This window comes from Delphinapterus leucas, chromosome X, assembly GCF_059928025.1.
Source record: "Delphinapterus leucas isolate spDelLeu-1000000601 "Yukka" chromosome X, BTC_Dleu_Yukka2, whole genome shotgun sequence".
NCBI classification, from domain to species: domain Eukaryota; kingdom Metazoa; phylum Chordata; class Mammalia; order Artiodactyla; family Monodontidae; genus Delphinapterus; species Delphinapterus leucas.
The window spans coordinates 50,029,561-50,047,922 of NC_143150.1; the positions used below are offsets into that span (position 1 = coordinate 50,029,561).

At 41.7% G+C, this 18,362-nt stretch overlaps 1 protein-coding gene and 1 long non-coding RNA gene across 5 annotated transcripts in view; one reads left to right on the forward strand and one right to left on the reverse strand.

Annotated features, from left to right (window-relative positions):
• Positions 1 to 3,354, reverse strand: part of DIAPH2 (diaphanous related formin 2) — an 887,827-nt gene extending 884,473 nt beyond the window's left edge. For 2 of the 3 annotated variants that reach the window (XM_089904292.1, XM_089904291.1), the window contains exon 1: positions 3,023 to 3,353. In XM_089904292.1, coding sequence (XP_089760418.1) covers positions 3,023 to 3,157 — 135 coding nt within the window. In that variant the 5' untranslated portion in view covers positions 3,158 to 3,353. Of the gene's footprint in view, positions 1 to 3,022 lie in introns of all 3 variants that reach the window. The other variant, XM_022580795.3, reaches the window with a different exon arrangement.
• A 68-nt stretch (positions 3,355 to 3,422) lies between these two features.
• Positions 3,423 to 18,362, forward strand: part of LOC111178251 (uncharacterized) — a 69,877-nt gene continuing 54,937 nt past the window's right edge. For both annotated transcript variants that reach the window (XR_016391322.1, XR_004023131.2), the window contains exons 1-2: positions 3,423 to 3,718; positions 4,666 to 4,738. This is a non-coding gene — a long non-coding RNA (uncharacterized LOC111178251). The remainder of the gene's footprint in view (positions 3,719 to 4,665; positions 4,739 to 18,362) is intronic.

Consider the following 18,362-nt stretch of genomic DNA (forward strand, 5'->3'; position numbering starts at 1 on the left):
GTCGTTAAGAGTCCTGAAATGTCGCTCTGAAAAAATTCTAATACCCATCAAAAGGTTGAGGATATAAATGAAAGTAGTTCCTCTCTATAGAAAACATGCCTTCCTTCTCCAGTTTCCCAGAACAATGAGAAACTAAATGAAAACAACTGAATCACAAGCCTTATACTGTACGCATCCACTATACCATAGCTATCAATTTAAATTTTGTATGCAGTAAAAACTTTCATTTTAGCTAATACTATATAGATGTGTGTAATTAACCGCTTACTCCCAGACGCACTATCTTCAATATCTACCACTAGTGTGGTCAGTGTTATTTCCCTTCTCCCTTGTCGGTGACCTCCTCCTCTCCCCAGTCTCTTCAAGTGGAATCAACCGGCATTTCCTTTACTCTCTCTCTGGTAACCCAAAAGTTCTTATTCTTCTATAGGAGACATAGGCCTTTGAGAAACTGATGAAAACTATGAGGCCCAGAAAACTGAATGTACCTACATACACTCAAATTTTTTCATATGACTTCAGTTTAAGAACCCTTAACCCCCATAATCACCTACACAAATAATTTCTACTACCATATGGCTCTCTTTTACAATCCCCCACAACTCCTTTACACACACACACAAACACAATTAAGGACTACTGCAGTGGTTAACAACATAATACTCAAAAGAATAAAATTTAGTCTAGGTAAAGCTTTATTTTACCAGCAATATTTATTAAGAATCCCAGATGAACTCCTCTCTACATGGCCTTAGAACATGTTGAGCACTTCAATAAGACAACTCAAAATAAGGAGTAAGGCATTTACTTTAAAAGTTTTCCAAGTCTTATTATTTGGTCAACTTTCTTGCCTTTAAATGTGCTGAAATGTCTTCCTAAATTTATGTTTATAAACTCTGACATATCTGCTTGTAAAATCATGTAAGGCTCAAAAATTATTTTGAGTACAAAAGCAATTTCCCATTGATATTCACAAACTCTTGGATTCAAATACTTGTTCTACTATATCAAGCTATACTCAACACCGAATAGTGTTAGCTAGGAACTGAAAGTGATACCATCTCATAACTTTCTAGTTACCTTGTCAAAGCATAAAAGATGAAACAGGACAAATGACCAAAAGGATGGGAAGAATAGAATCAAGGTGTCATTACTAACAGACAGAGATAAGTGCTTTTTCTTGAGCTCACACATCCTACAAGTGGAAGGCTCTTGCTAGATGTACCAAACTCTTTGTGGAAACTATCAGTTTGCTTTTACTTTTGCTTAAACTTTTAATCACTGTTTAAACCAGTTTTGTACTGGATCCAAAAAGAAAAAAGAAAGAAAGAAACATGATCACTCTTTTACCGCAAACTGATAAAATTTCAACATCAGGATTTTTAAATACATTAAACTTTGGTAATACACTCGCAAAACTTTTCTAAGTTTTATAACAGGGACACCCATTAATCCCATTAACCCCCTGCCAGTATAGACAATTCACAAAGAGCTTGTGACTCAGTTCCTTCACTTGTAAATACTTGGGGGGGGTGGGGATAAGAGGACACATCAAGTAATTCTTAATTTGCCTCAAGTTAGGGTGGAATTGATGAGACTTTAGACTGGTTGTTTTATTCTACCCCACTAGGTCCCTTTCCACATAATGGAAGGCTACATATTTCCTGCAACGATAACACTTCGGTCACTGTTTTCCAATCTGGACAGTTCATAATTGAAAGGCAAACAGCAGGCAAGGGAGAGAAGCACAACAGGTACATACCAAATGGCCAGATACCTAAGAAAAGGCTATAGTTATACGTCACTGCCTCCTTCCTTATTATAATCAAGTTGCTGGTTAAAACAGAAAACTAGATATGCAACATGGGGCTTGTGCTCCAGACCTAAACGAAGAACCTTCAGACAGAGTATTTGCTGAATTTGTGCTAGAAAACCATATCCCCTCTGCCACCCAAATTAGAAAGTTTATTGATAAACGTCTGCCTAATATTTGACAGTGTTGGCAAAAATAGTCTTTGGCCAATATACTGTAAGAATTTGACCTGTTTTTAAGTTTCACTATTATTAAACCATTTTCCTATAAGCTGAAGGAGAAAAAAAAAAAGAGGAACCGTTTTAACTGATGAGTTGAAGACACTCCAGTATTTCTCAATCTAATACCAGGCCCCATAGATTTCATTCCTCTGCACATGAAGTCAGGGGCAGGAAATGGACTGCTCCCCACTGGGGCACACACTCTCAGGACGGGGAGATTTGTGCGGTCTGCCTACTGCTTTTGAGCGTTCTTAATCAACTAACTGGAAGTACTGGCCGACTCTGACGATTACACACACGACAGTTGGTGGTACCTCAGCCAGCCTCTAACTCCCACGCTCCCCCCACTCTTCCAAAGAAATGTTTCTTGGAAGAGCACATGGAGAGGCAAGGGGGAAAGAATCATGTAGGCGCCTCTTCCTTAGATATCTGGTCAAGTAGAAAGACTGGGGGCCTACGTTGTGTGTTTTTTGTTGTTGTTTTGGGAATTTTTTGTTCGGTTGGTTAATTGGTTGTTTTGGGGTTTTTCTGTAAGTCTGTGGGTGGGCTCCCAAGTAGTGGGACTGAAAAAAAGAGCTAGGCTCCCCTGCCCGAACCCTAAGCTTTAAGAGGCAAAAACCCAGCAACTGACAAGGGTGGGAGGGGAATGGAATCGCGCAAAGAAGGTTCGCGCCCACAAGTTAGACAAACAACAGCCCCTACCCGGTACTCGGGGTCTCCCCAAGTTGGGGTGGGGCCTTTCTCCTTCCCGCACCGCCTCCCGGGCTGCCAAGAGGGAGAAAGGGGTTAAGTGAAGAAGGGGGTGCTCTTCCGCCCCCACGCCGTCTCCGCGCCTCGGCGTGGCCGCTGCTTTAGCGGCTCCCGGAGTTGTACAGCGAGGTCGCGGTCACCCTTGGGAGGGGGCCCCGGGTCCCCCCGTGTTCAACGGCAGGAGGATCCCGGGGCTCTCGCTGTCCCCAAGGCCGGCGGGGGCTGCGGGAGCACTCACCAATTTAGGTTTGTTTTTCGTTTCCTCTTCGTTGGCGGCCCGGTTCCCCGCGCTCCGCTTGTTGCTTCGGCCCCCACCGGGTTCCTCGCCGCAGCCTCCGGCGCCCGACGCCGCCGCCGCCCCGGGCTGCTCCATCTTTCTCCGGCCCTGTCACCTGTGCCCTGGAACCCCACCTCTCCTCCACTGAGGAAGCCCCTCGGGGCGGTCCCGCTGCCCCGCGTGGATTTGGCAGCACCTCCTCCTGGGAGGGGGAGAGAGTGGGTCTGCCGAGTTCACGTCCCCGGGGCTCCCGACGCGACAAGCCGTTGCCACTACTCTGCGCTGGGGCAAGCCCTGCCCCCGAGCGGCTGCAATTACCACGGTCGCCGCCGCCGCCGCCCTCAGGGTGGTGTTTAGGGTGGAGGGAAAGTAGGTGCCTATCTCTTTAAGAGGGCCTCCGCACACGTGATTCATCAAAGTGCCCGCAGTCCGCCGCCCGGGCGCGGAAAGCTGCTTCCTAGTCCTGCTGCCGAGCCGGCCGGGCTACTGAGCATGCCCGGCACGGCGACAGCTGCCAAACTAAAGGACTTTAAGCTGCGGTTAAGCACTGATTTCCCTTCCTAGGGGCCTAGCGTGAAATGGGAGGGAACTAGCCAGGAGAGAGGAGGTGTAGCCCATTTTACAGATGGGGACACTGAGGCCCGGCAGGATTCACGTGTGAGTTTTACCTGAGTCTCCGCTTCCACTCGTGTAGGCCAGAGCACCTTTCCCGGCTGGCCGAGGCCTCGCTGGGGGTGTGGTTGTGCTCCACTCCGTGGGAGGGGTTGATTGGCAAGGCAACTAGCATCCTGTAGGAAAACCCTCAAGGGGAGCGCTGATTAATTGCCTAGACAGACTGTACGGGTGAAAGTGGAAGAAGTGGGTGCTTTCTGTTGCCATGATTGCGTTGCGACCAAAGAAATACAGTCGTTCCTTTATTCCCAGGCTGCCAGGTAGTAGAAGCAGCAGGCGCCCACTGCTTAATCCCAAGGAGGTGTAAGGCTCTTTAGCCAAAGCACCTATGGAGAGCTAACAATTGGATTGAGTGCTATTTTCAGTTTCCTGAGCTACTTTAGGTTTATAGTTGTTGTAGGGAGCGAATAAGATCATGTGTGTCAAAGCTTTGTTAAAAATGTAAATCTCTAGACAAATGCTAGGTGATTTGGTGCAGCAGCAGCAACAGGGCACCGCTGGTATTCGTAATCTTTCCTCCTGCAGTTGTCAGGAAGAGGCCCACGCCGCTTTAAAAATAAAGTTCACATTGAGAACATTAGCGGGGCCGGGCAGAACTTGAATGAACCACCATCATACAATCTAGAGAAGCTACCTGAAATGTAAATTTAGATACCAGGTCTATAAACATGCTCATGTGCCTGTTATTCAGGTATCTTCAGGCTATGACCCTTTTGCCCTTCTCCCCTTCAGCCTAACTTCTGCTATGCCGAAGCTAATATGTTTATGAACATATTTTTTGAGAGTGCATTAGGATAAATTTGACCATGCTGTAGGTGTGATTGTGATGAGGCAATTAACTTGGAAAGTAGAATAAAAAGAATGTTAGACATCTGAAAGCGGTCTTAATCCTGGCTTTGCCATTGTCATTAACTTTCTTTTTAATCATGCAGATGGTAAACTACCCAAGGACAGCAGAGAAGAGGGAATACATGCTCCCAGACAGGATGGGCAAGGAGTCCTAAGGTAAATTTGCTTTGTTGAAGTTTCTGTTTGACTTAAAATTTGATGTATATTCTGAATTTAGCTCACTACACACACACACACACACACACACACACACACACTCACTCACGTATGATTTGAATTACTTAAATGCCCCCCCCTCCTGAAAAATGGCATAGAAGTGGTTGCTGCAGTAAGATGTGACCTGGTTATCCACTGCTTTCACGTAATTCCTGTTTGAGAGATGTGGGTGTGAGCCATAGCTGAGTAACCCCCAAGCTCAAATGTTGCTTAATAATCTGCCCAGTAGATCTTTATTGAGCTCCTTAGAGTATACCAGGTGATATCCAGAGTGCTGTGGGTTAGGAGGATGAAGCTCACAGTCCTGCCCTTTAGAACCTCCTAGTCTACTGGGAGAGGCCAGTTGTTAATGACTGTGCTTCATTGCAACACATAGGAACAGGGAGCCCAAGGAGCACATGAGGGGGGTCACCACCGGAGTGCCAGAGACTCTGGGACACCTTACCAAAGAGGATGATGTTTGAGCTGAGTCTTAAGGGTCTGACTGAAGACACTAAGTATTTGTTGACAGCCTACTAAGTGTTTGATACCCTGCTAGGCATTGAGGTTCCAGTGGTGAACAAGACGGATGTGGCTTGCTCTTGTGGAATTTTTTGGCTATCGGGAAGGATATTAAACAAAAAAGTATTGAGCAATTACAAGGCAAAAAAGGAGAGTGAAGAGCATCCCAGGCAAAGGAAATGACCATAGCATGTGCAGAGACTCTGTGGTTAAGAAATTGGAGGTGACGGATAGGGGCTGCTCTTGGCAAGAGAAGCAGAACAGATGAGCAGCTTCCAGATCATGAAGGTCCCCACTTGTAGATCTCATTGGTCTGGTTTTAAAAGCGGTGAAGGCGTTGTAATACAAGTGACTTCTGTTTTGAGTGTGTGAATATTTGAAAATGGATCAACATTATTTTGAGTGTAAGGCTGGGTTTCACCATCCTCAAGCCAGGTGAAGCTACATTTGAAGTCAAGTGAGAGGTACATGTAAAAGATGCATAATCTGTACTGCAAAAAGTGAGAAAGTTTGTCCCTGAGATGGCTTACATTTGACTTTATTGTGGTTATCTCAGCCCCATCTTAATTCTGGCTGTTTTCTTTTCCGCATTTTGTTCCAATTAATGTAAACAGTCATTACAAACAAACAAACCAACCCCCTTCCTTCAAATACCAGGGCCTCTCTTGGAAGCTAACACACAAAAGGAGCCAGTGGTCCCCTGCAAGGACACTTTGTCCACTGATTATGAACCAGGCACCTCACCAAGTGCAGTCCTAGGGCTGATCCCACTACATTTCTTTATTTTTACCTTCCTGGGACACACAAATAGGCCGGTGGATGGAGAGACATCTTTTCTCTGATGCTGCAGAAAGAAGAAGGCTACTACCATCAGTTGGGACTTCAAAAGTGTGTGTTAGACCCGCTGACCTTGTAGTCTCTCCCTCTGGCCTCTCATGAGTTTAGCACCCGGTTAACATTAAAAGCCAGCCCTGGGAAAAAAGAAAGATAAAAGGCTGCTAGGCTCTTTCTTCAAACTGATCTTAGAGCCATCCATTACCCCAGAGGTTTCTTTTTATTTTTTCAGTTGGGGTAGAGTGGAGCAGAGTTCCCTGTGCTATACAGCAGGTTCTCATTATTTATCTGTTTTATACACATTAGTGTGCATATGTTAGTCCCAATTCATCCTGGCTTTCTGTGTCTCCCTTCTGCTACGTGTTCTCCTCTAAATAATCTGGGCCATTAATAGAGAAATTAAAGCCAACATGGATTAGACAAAAGTAAGAAATAAACACCTCCAAGGTTATGGAAAAATATTTATGAATTAAAGGTTGCCTGAGAATAAACAAGTATTTATTAAGCACATACTACACGGGCAACACCAAACTAGATGTCGTGCGAATCAAAAAGTACCAGATGTTCTGCTCTAAAGGCATACATGTCTTCCTGAAGAATCTCCTGTTCTGCAAAATTGCACACTAAAAATAACAGGGCTCCTGGGGAAAACGTGGTTAGGGAAGGTCACTTAAACCCAATGCAAATTTGTAATCAGAGCACTAATGTAAACAATAACCATCCTAATAAAAACACTCAGGAGGTTGAATCTCCACTGGCATCTGCACCCAGCATCACAGCCATCAATGCTTGGTAGCCTTCACGCTTCCTCTTTCCCCAATGTGAATCCTCAAGGGTATTTACTTTTAATAGATGCCATTTTCATCAGAATTAAAAATCTAATTGAGGAGTAACCAACTTTTCAGAATCACACAGTGAAAGGTCTTCACAGCTTCATTATCAGTACTCACAGCTTCACCAGCTAGTTTAATGTGATGGGAAATTTAGAGGTTGTTGAAATCACTAAACCAGTCACAAAAAAGGGGCAGTTTTGTGCAGGATTCTTCTTTTTTTCTGAAAGTCTTCATATTGTGAAGCCTTCTCTTTAATTGTGAGAAAGCTGGCTCCTGATCACGTCAAAACTTAAAGTGCTAAAACACTTCACACGTGAACCAGCTGGCCTTCCACCTAATTTTAATGACACCATTCTCCTATTTACCAATCACTAATGTGCTATTTGTGGTACACAAACCCTTGTAATGGAACAGAGTGTAAAATATAAATTCTTTGCCATCAAAGTTATAAAATCTGCTTGAGAAAACAAACAAGGAAACGAATGTGTGGAACAGTAGGAGCAAATTGGCTGCCTGATTCGGAGGTCCTGACCCAAAATTCAGGATAATGTGGTGAAGGGGTAAGATTTGTCAGGCCTAGAATAGAAGAAGAAGTTTTCAAGGAGAACTTGAACTGCCAAGGGCTGAAGCAGAAATCATACTTGAATAGCCAAAGCAAAGAAAGGAAGTAAGGAAAAGACAACATATGGAATGGCCTGGAAACAATACTGACCAATAATGTAGAGGGGCCAGTGGGGCTTGAGTAGAATGGTGAGAATATAGATGTTGAATAATAGTAGGAAACATGGTTCTCCCCATAGCGTTTGCCCAGTATGTAAACAGATTTAAATATAAGACATAATAGTAGCGACTGATAAGGATATTTAGCAGGAATGTTGTAAAATAAAGGAATATTTTAAGGAGCTGGTCTAGCAGTGGTATGCAGAATAACTGGACACTGATTCTCCAACTTATTTTTCTCTCAGTGCAGAATTTTTTTTCCCCCAAACAAAACCTTTACAGAAGCTCAGTATGTACAATAGATACAAATCTAGCTGACCTGTTTGAAGTTACTGTGGGAATGGAGATTTCAGTCCTCATGACCGCTTGGCTTCTCTCTTATCCTCTGAGGCGACCCTTTGAGGCACCAGTGCTGAACTCTAGCTAAAACTAGATAGAGTCCTGCTGGATAAAGTCATGAGGATCGGAGCTAGAGTAGCCCCAGAGGAAATAAAGAGAAAGGAACGAATCCAAGAGATGTTTAAAGGAACACACTGTTCCTCTCCACAGATTACATACAGGAAACAAAGGGAATGAAAAAGTAAACAAGAATTACTAAAACGTTGGCCCAAGGCAATAAAAACCTAGTAGTAAACTGGGAGATAGTATCTTAACAGGTACATGTCGTTGGCAGGCAGAGCCAGACCAAGGAGCCTGATACCCAGACACTAAAGAGACTCATTAGGTCAGGACAGGAAAGCTAACAAGGTTCCTGTAGTCACCAACAGAAAGAGTCTGGAAAGACTGGTAAAGCAGAAGGTTGTGTAACAGTAGGCAAGAAGGCAGACAGCTAAACTCTGGAAGCCTAACGATGGATGTCCTGTCAGGCAGGCAGAGAATAGAATCCAGTCTGGTGGCAGGCACTAGGCAGAGAATGAAGCAAGCAGTACATAGTAGGAATCCAGTCAGGGGGTTTGGGATTAAGAAACAAATGAACAATCCCTTAAGAGGTCTGGAAAAACAGTGCTAAACAAGGCAGCGCACCAAGCCTAAATGAATCGGCATGTCAGGTGAAGTCCACGAGAAAAGGCAGAGACAGGTGAATAAAAATGGCACCCAAGAGACCCAGTTACTTCAATTGGTCTGTGAGATCTAAGTAGGACCGGAAGCAATAGGCCCACTGGATGCTAAGCCACCAGACTACTGAAATACTGCTCCTCAAATCCTCTCTGAGTAGAAGCAGGATTGGTCCCAGTAGAAGAAAAGTGGACAACAAGAAAAGGCCTGGAAACAGTAATGACCAATAGTGGTCACTTACCTGGATGTAAAGGTTAATGTGTTGAGTTGTGATGATTACAGGGTTTGGTGTAGCTAAGACATAGCCCAACAAAAATCAGTCTAAGAGATAATAGTGCCAATGCCTCCTTTTGGGGAAAATGTTGAGACTGCTAGAGACTGAGAATTCCCAGATTTGTGCTATCTATGGTTTTATACAGTATGCTGAAAAGCAACCCTTTGAATTTTATCTGGAAAATATGCTTCTAACAAAGAACAGACTTCCTGTTCTACATTAACCAAAGCCCCCAGAGTGCTTTTCAAGAGTGGCTTAACAGATCATAAATGGCAATTGTCCAATCTATAAGTTACTAGGACATAAATGTAGTAATAAACAGTGAGAGAAAAACGTTCGGATTGCTTGCTAAATTATGTGGATCACAGAAGCACACATTGGTGGTTATAGGGATGCTATCTATTTAATGAAATTGAGTTTTTTTTTAAATCAGTATAAACAGTCTCTTGAAGATGAGTATAGTTCAAAATTGAGACTACAATTATGCAATTAAAATTGATTGTCTCTTTTACTTTGTGGTTTGTGTTTATTTTCTGACCTTTTCAAAATATAATTAACTACATGAAAATTAAGGAATACATGTTTGACATCTGTAAACAATAAAAACATTTTCATATCTGGGCATCAGTAGTTAGGCAAGTCTTAGAAATAGGTTTATTTTTGTTTTACATATTCTCCCACATAAATTTTAACAGCTTTATTGAGATATAATGCACATAACATACAATTCACCTTTTTAAATGTACAATTCAGTGGTTTTTAGTATATTCCCAGAATTGTACAACCATCACTGCAATCAATTTTAGAATTTTTTCATTGCACCAGAAAGGATCCCTTCCTTAGCCATCTTCCCTCCCCAGTCCTCCCAAACCACTCCTCAGACCCCCACCTCAACCCCCAGCCCAAGGCAACCACTAATTTACTTTATGTCTCTGTAGATTTGCCTATTCTGGACATTTCACATAAATAAAGTCATACAATATATGGCGTTTTGTGACTGGCTTCTTTCTCTGAGAATAATACTTTCAAGGTTCAAGCATCCCACATCAGTTTTTATTTGTTCATTATTACCTATTTTTTTCTTGGATGCAAATACAGATCAGTTGTTTAAGCCACCTCCCCTGTTATACACACAGTGACATATACCTACTTAAAATTCCAAAGAGTTGACATTTTCACACAAACACCAACCTTGCCCCTCCTTTCCTGGCAAAACCAGGAGATCTGGGGTTTGATTTTCCTATACAGTGATATAACAGAAGAATTTATTTCTGACCCAGGGCCTAATGTTTTATGGAAATGACCACAAGCACCATACTTAATCAAGTATACATTATGTACCAGAATAACTCTTAGAAGTTTACATAAATGAATTCAACAGAGAAACCCAGAAACCAATTACATTAAATTGTGTTTTAACTAATACAGTAGCAGAGAATATATAGGTCTTTACTTTCAAGTGTTCCATTATAACATTTTAGAAGCTAAAATGTACATCAGATTCATTCAGGAGGTCTTCTTTGAGATTTGTACATGAATTTTTAAGAAAATTTTTGGGAAAGACTTTTCATCATTGGATGATTAATTGAAAACTAGATTCTAGGATATCTATTTTGCTGCTACTTTTATTGTATTTATTTATTTTGTCAAGTAGCCCTGTATCATTGGCTTTCTGCTGCCTTCAAAACAGAAAGGCTAATGTGAGCTGCCGTCTCATCAGTACTAGCAGCTTCACCTCACACCCTGACATTATACAAGGGCAGACCTGCCTCTAAACTCTATGAACCAACCCTGATTTGCATCAAAATTTCCATCCTTTAATCCCTCACCATGTTGTTGCTTTACACCATCAAAATGCCTCAAAGCCTTGGCTTTGATAGTGGCCAAATTCAAAGACACACAGGGCCAAGCTTGATCCTAAATCTACAGAATAAATCTTTTCCATCACAGGCACAGCCCTGTGATAATATATAACTGTTATTAAAAGATTGCTTTTTTCCCTTTTATACTATTTTCGATTATTAAAACTGTAAAGTAATTAGATTTTATTTTAGCTAGTATATTAGAACTTATACATATAATTTTAATTAAATAATATATTAACACATATTGAGTAGTAACTATATCTAGGGCATGGTGCTAAGGATAAGTGACATACACTATGAATGATCTCAACGGGCTTAGGATGTAGTCAAGGCAACTGACAAGTAAGTATACATTTAACTGCAAAAGAATGTTACAGAAGCATATAGGAGGAAGAGAATAGGGGAAGTTTCATGGAAAAGCTGGACCTTTAAGTAGTATCCCAAAAGTTGAAAATTAGAGAAAAGGGCATTTGAGAAAGAGGGAACAGCATGACCTACAGCATAGAGAAAGGAAAATGTGGGCTGAGTTTGGAAACTGACTAGTCATCTAATGGGGCTGGAGGGTAGGTTTTCTAATTGTTTAGTGGGAGATAAAGCTGGGAAAGCACAATGAGACCAAGGTGGGAAGTCTTGGAATGCCATCCTGAACTCTGAATTTATTATTTAAGCTGTGGAGAGTCATGAGAGATATATGAACAGGAAAAACACATGAGTAACCCTATGTTTTAGGGAAATGCTCTGGCCTTGGTATGTAGGATGGTTGTAAGATGAGAAACTAGAGGTGGGGGATATATTAGGATACCACTTTCAAAAGCAATTCTCTTATTGGGGAATAAGTATGTTAGCTCAACCTGAGTGCCAGCAATAGGAACCTGACATCATGTAGGCATCCAGGATAGTCCAGAGAAGGAGGAACTAGAAGGATGACCCAAGGCAAAATCTGCTAAGAATAACCAATGAGTCAAAAATAAATAGGGAATTCCTTGGTGGCCTAGTGGTTAGGATTCCAGGCTTTCACTGCTGTGGCCCAGGTTCTATCCCTGGTCGGGGAACTGAGAGCCGGTGCGGCAATCAATCAGTCAATTAATTAATGTAAAAATGCACAGGACTGAGACTTCCCTGGTGGCACAGTGGTTAAGAATCCACCTGCCAATGCAGGGGACACTGGTTCAATCCCTGGTCCGGGAAGATCCCACATGCCGCAGAGCAACTAAGCCCGTGCTCCACAACTACTGAACCTGCACTCTAGAGCCCGTGAGCCACAACTACTGAGCCTGTGTGCCACAACTACTGAAGCCTGTGCACCCTAGAGCCTGCATGCCACAACTACTGAGCCCACGTGCCACAACTACTGAAGCCTTTGCACCCTAGAGCCCGCGCGCCACAACTACTGAGCCCACATGCCACAACTACTGAAGCCCACGCACCTAGAGCCTGTACTCTGCAACAAGAGAAGCCAATGCAATGAGAAGCCTGTGCACTACAGTGAAGAGTAGCCCCCCACTCACCACAACTAGAGAAAGCCCGCATGCAGCAACGAAGACCCAACACAACCAAAAATAAAAAATATAATTTAAATAAATTTTAAAAAATTAAAAGAAAATGCACAGGACTAAAGTCTCCATTAGACTTGGCTTGTAGACCCAAGAGTTTGTAAGGTAGAGTCAGGATCGTAGGGAGAAGGTGTCTTAAGAAACAAAAGAGGATCAGTAGTAAACAGCCTGGAGGCATCCATAGCTTAACTTTATTGCTTGGTGGATATGAGATGCATGGATGTGTTGGGCTGGTTCAAGCGACCAGGGGCAGTTAGTTAGATATTTCCATGATAGTCTCACGATAATAAGACCATAATAAGACCGTGAGATGATAGTCTCACGATAATAAGACCAGTAGAAAAGAGAATGGAAAGATGGGAACAGATCTCACAGGTAATAGTTCCAGGATTTGATGAACTGTTATAGGCAATGGGGGAATGGGAAAAGTAGAAGATAATTCTGAGGTTTCAATACTGAATAACAGGGAGAATGATAATATTGCAATGCAGATTAGGAATCTAGGAGAAGTACACTTGGAAAATATAATACCGAGTTATGTATGAAAGAAACCACATTTCAGGTGCCTGCAGAAGGAAATGGCATTAGACATTAGGTCTGGTGTTTTTGAGAAGGTTTGGAGACAGACATGAAGATTTACAGTCATTTACATAACTATTAGGTGAAGATGTGGCAGTAGGTAAGATAATCAGGGAAGAGAGTATAGAGGGTTATGGGAAGCAAAGAAAGAAGTTTGTTGAAAGCTCATTTTTAAGTGTGGACAGAGGGAAAGAAATCATCCAAGGATATCACTTAACAAAGTTTACTACTCCTGGTAGGTTCTTTGATTTCAGTACTGAGTGACAGGGAGGGTCGTGATAGCAGGATACTAGAAAGCAGATTGGGAATCTGGGAAAAAAAGACATTTTTGATATTGGATGGTGGGATGCTAAAAAAACATTCGGACAGGTAGGATGGGATCCAGGAAAGTACAATGACACAGAGGCCAGACATTAAAGAGATGGTAGCCAGCAGAAAAGTCAGAAAGGATGAAGCCTTTGGTGATAATAAATACAGAAATTGGGAAACTGATGAGCAGATTTCTTCTTGGAAACAATACCCACTTGGAAGACTATACACACGTTAAAATAAAGCTAATGTTGCTCAGAACTCCACCCTTGAGATGGCTTTCAGAGACAGTTCATCAACCAAACAATAAAAGCAGTCTAGTTTCTTCAGAGAATGCTCACTCTTGACATACACATGCGTCTCTTTTGGCTTCTTTCTCTCTTGAATCCTCTCTTTTCTCTTTTCCCTCCTTTCTCTCCTTTATTCAGCTTAGTTCATTATCTTCCCCCTCCTGCCAGATGTAGTAGTTCTAACCCCCTCACTGCTCCATGAAAGTCTCTGCTGGAGTTGGCTTGTGACCAGACACAGGGTAGAGGGACTATGTAAGGTGGAGGCTAGGTCCAAGGAGTCAAGTTGAAGCTAATAGCCAGGGGGAGCAGTACTCAGAATGTATCAGAAAGGAGACTGCCTGCCATATTTTATTTGTGTGCTGGAAGCCTGCTCTAAGTGCTAGAGGTTTATATCATGTAAATTACATTAAGTTAAAAAATGCCTAGATGTATCTTTATATATTAAAAAACACACACAAAGCATGCAAATAGATAGACACATAGGTAATCCTTAATTTGTCCTGTTAATGTATACACATGCAAACATATCCAAATTAATAATGACAGAGAGAATGAGTATGAATATGAGAGACCACATTCCTTTTGGTTATTCAGGAGTAGGTTGCACCTCATTTTCTAAATTTATTCTTCCTCTCAGTTACTTCTAGAAAGCTGAACTAGCTTAATTTGGACAGCAAGCTACATTTTAGAAATACGTTTCAGAAGCTTTAGCACATAAATCTTACATCTTGATTCTGAGTTCTTACCTCTAGAGAGCACAGTGAGTTTCTACCTTTAGAGTAACCCAAGATCAGGGGCTCTGATTTAAAGACTTGCCTCTGGGTGATGGTGGCATATCCAGAGAGTTTACCATGTGGGCCTCAGAGGTCAGGATTCTTAGCCACACCTGCCAGCTTTGCACATCAAGGCAGTTCACAAGAAAGGGCCTAGTGGACAAGCCATAGAGATAGAATGGTGATCTGTATGAACAGTGTTGATCTAGAACAGTGGTTCTCAAAGTATAGTCCCCAGAGCAACAGCATCAGCATCACCTGGAAGCTTGTTAGAACTGAAAATTCTCGAGCACCAACCCAGACCTACTGGATCAGAAGCTGTATGGTGTAATCCAGCAATTCGTGTTTAACGAGCCCTCCAGGTGATTCTGATGCATGCTCAAGTTTGAGAACCACTGGGGTAAAAGAAAACAAATCATGAGCCGGAGGGTTATAGGACAGAGGAGAGAGAACAACAAGGTACCAGCAAGGGAGATGGAATTGAATGAAGGAGGGGGAATCCTGAATTGTACCTCTCCGACTGCCATCCCAAGAACAACACTTCCATTCAGACGTTTTCAAAGTGCTAAACTGCATGTTTAAAATATAGCAATAAATGGAATGGAATGAGAGACCAAATGTTGAACGAAGGGTGAGAACAGAGTCAGGAGTAAATGGTAGAAGGATCAAATCCAAACCAGCAGGAGCTGTCAGGAGTAGAGCAAAGCACAGCAGCGGTAGATGAGCAAAAGAGGCAAATTGGTTGCTTCTGATAGTTTAGGAAAACTCTGATGCCCCTGACACTCAACATTGTACTACCAGAGAGAACAAGCAGCTCCAGGGGTGGCAATGGGATCAAGGAGATGGGATATATTTATATTCAAAAATTATCTGAGTTCACACATGAAGGAAACAAGACATTACTGTAATCCAGGCCCTTGATATTTCAGCAGGGAGTATGGCTTATGAAACCATCTTATTCCACATTAACAGCTCTCAGCTGTGCATGGAATTTCTAATGTGAACAGAAATCAGTGGATCTATAAGAAAGGAGATACATTTAAATCTGAGTAAGATGGTTTGTGACCTAGTCTTTGTCATAACTTGGGTATACTCTGCTAGGAGGCTTTATGGTTATCAGTAACACAAGTCTGTAAGGAGAGGAAACTAACTAGGCGTGGTAGAGACCCAGGTACTTAAGGTCAAGGATCTGGGAGAACCAATTTATCTGTACAAGGTGGTGGGGAAGGGCAAGGAGGCAGTCAGTCAGGTAGTAAGGCTTGGCAGGCTCCACTGTAATGCAAGCTGTAGTCAGTACCTGAGTATCTATTCAGACAGGTGGACCAAAGCAGTGAGGGATCCACACAACAAACGACTGTGTTCAGCATCAGGCAAAGAGTGACCTGTCTAATCAGGCAAGTATCAGATCCATCTGCATGTTGGTCCACAGATCCAACTTCTTAACAGAGTAGTTCTCAACCTATTTTATCCTGGGACTCACCTGATGGATGAAGCTCCTTCATTCAAATCTCCGCTCCTCCACTACTTACTATATAATTTGGATCATGTTGCTTCATTCCACTGTGCCAGTTTCCTCCTCTGTAAATCAGTACCAACTTCATAGTGCTGATGAGGCTGAAATGAGATAGTGCATGTCAAATGATTGACTCAGGGTCTGCTACATGAAGTGCTGAATATATTTCAGCTATCATCATGAGAGGAAGTACACATTATGGTTTACTCCACATTTTATGAGACATTATGACCTTGGCCAAGTAATTTAACTTTACTATGCCTTAGTTTCCTCATAAATAAAATGGGGTTAAGAATAATACTTCCATCATAGGTTGCTTTCAGAATGAGATTAATTAATGCATAGAAAATGCTTAGTGCAGTACTTGGCACAAAGTAAGTACTCATTAACTGTTAACTACAATTATTACTTCTCGCAGTTACGTGCAATTCCCTGGACTCTTTTTTTTTAATAAATTCTATTTTTTTTATTTTTCTGTTTTATTTATTTATTTATTTTGGCTGTGTTGGGTCTTTGTTTCTGTGCGAGGGCCTTCTCTAGTTGTGGCGAGCGGGGGCCCCTCTTCATCGCGGTGCGCGGGCCTCTCACTGTCGCGGCCTCTCTTGTTGCGGAGCACAGGCTCCAGACGCGCAGGCTCAGTAGTTGTGGCTCACGGGCCCAGTTGCTCCGTGGCATGTGGGATCTTCCTAGACCAGGGCTCGAACCCGTGTCCCCTGCATTGGCAGGCAGATTCTCAACCACTGCTCCACCAGGGAAGCCCCCCTGAACTCTTTATTGAGGTGTAATTGACAGACAACAAACTACACATATTAAAGTGTATGAGTTGATAAAATTTGTATCCAAAATAGTCAAATTCATAGACATGAAGAATAGAATGGTGGTTGCCAGGGGTTAGGGCAGGGAGGAAAAGGGGAATTGCTAATCAACAGATATAATTCAGTTATGCAAGATGAATAGGCTCTAGAGATCTGCTGTACAAAGTCATGCCTATAGATAATACTGTATTGTACACTTGAAAATCTGTTAAGAGGGTAGATCTCCTGTTAAATGTTCTTACCACAATAAAATACTTTTAAAAAGACATATGTATATAACCTTGTGCAACTATCAGCTCAGTCAAGAACATGAACATATCCATCGGCCCAAAAGAGTTTCCTCCTGCCCCTGTGTAGCTCCTCCTTCACACTCCAAGCTTGTCCCCAGGCAAACGATGATCTGCTTTCTGTCACTGTAGATTAGTGACAGAAAAAAAAACAAACCTGCATTTTTATACAGTTTCTTATAAATGCAATCATAGTATATACTCATTTTTCCTCTGGCTTATTTCACTCGGCATCTTTATTTTGAGATTCAGCCAAGCTGTTGGATTCTTATTGCTGAGTAGTATTCCACTGTATGGATATACCACAGTTTGTGTATTCAAGTATGTCTTCATGTATACATAGGCTTTCAAGAAAATACCTAGGTGTGGAATTGGCTGTGTCATATGGTAGCTGTATATCTAACTTGTTAAAAAAACTGCCATGATTAGGGCGAATCCATACAGTAGAATGACTGAGCAATAAGAGGATGAACAATTGATATGAAAAAAAATAGATAAGCCTCAAAATAATTATACCAAGTGAAAAAGAAAATAGTGCATAGTATATGATTTCATTTTCATGATATAGTATTCTTGCGAATGCAAAATAATCTATAATGACAGAAAGGAATCAATGGTTGCCTGGGCATCAGAGGAGGGAGACTGTAGGGGCAAGAGGGACAGATTAGAGAGGGACTTAGGAATCTTCTGGGCCTGAGGTGTGTGTTAATAATCTTGATCATGGTGGTGATTTCATGAGGATATGAATATGTCAGAGGTATCAAACTGTACTTTTAGATATAGAAAATTTATTTTATATCAGTGATGCCTCAGTAGAGCTGTTAAAAATGTGTCACAAATAAAAATTTTCTTTAGATATCCAAAAAAATATGTACAACATGATTAATATAATTAACACTGCTGTATGTTATATACAAAAGTTAAGAGAATAAATCCTAAGAGTTCACGTCACAAGGAAAAGATACTTTTCTCTTTTTATTTTGTATCTGTACAAGATGATGGATGATCATTAAACTTATAGTGGTAATGATTTCATGATGTATGTAAGTCAAGTCATTATGCTATATACCATGAATTTATACAGCGCTGTATGTCAATTATATCTCAATAAAACTGGATTTAAAAAAAAGAAAAAAGAAACTGCCGAAGTGTTTTCCAAGGAAATGGTATAATTTTACATTCCCAACAGCAATGAATAAGAGTTCCAGTTGTCCTGTGTCCTTGGCATTACTTGTTAATGCCATTGTCTTTTAATTTAGCCATTCTGATAGATACATGGTGGTTTCTCGTGGTTTTAATTTGTATTTCTCTCATGACTAGTAATATTGAGCATCCTTTCACTGTTTATTTGCTATCTAAATG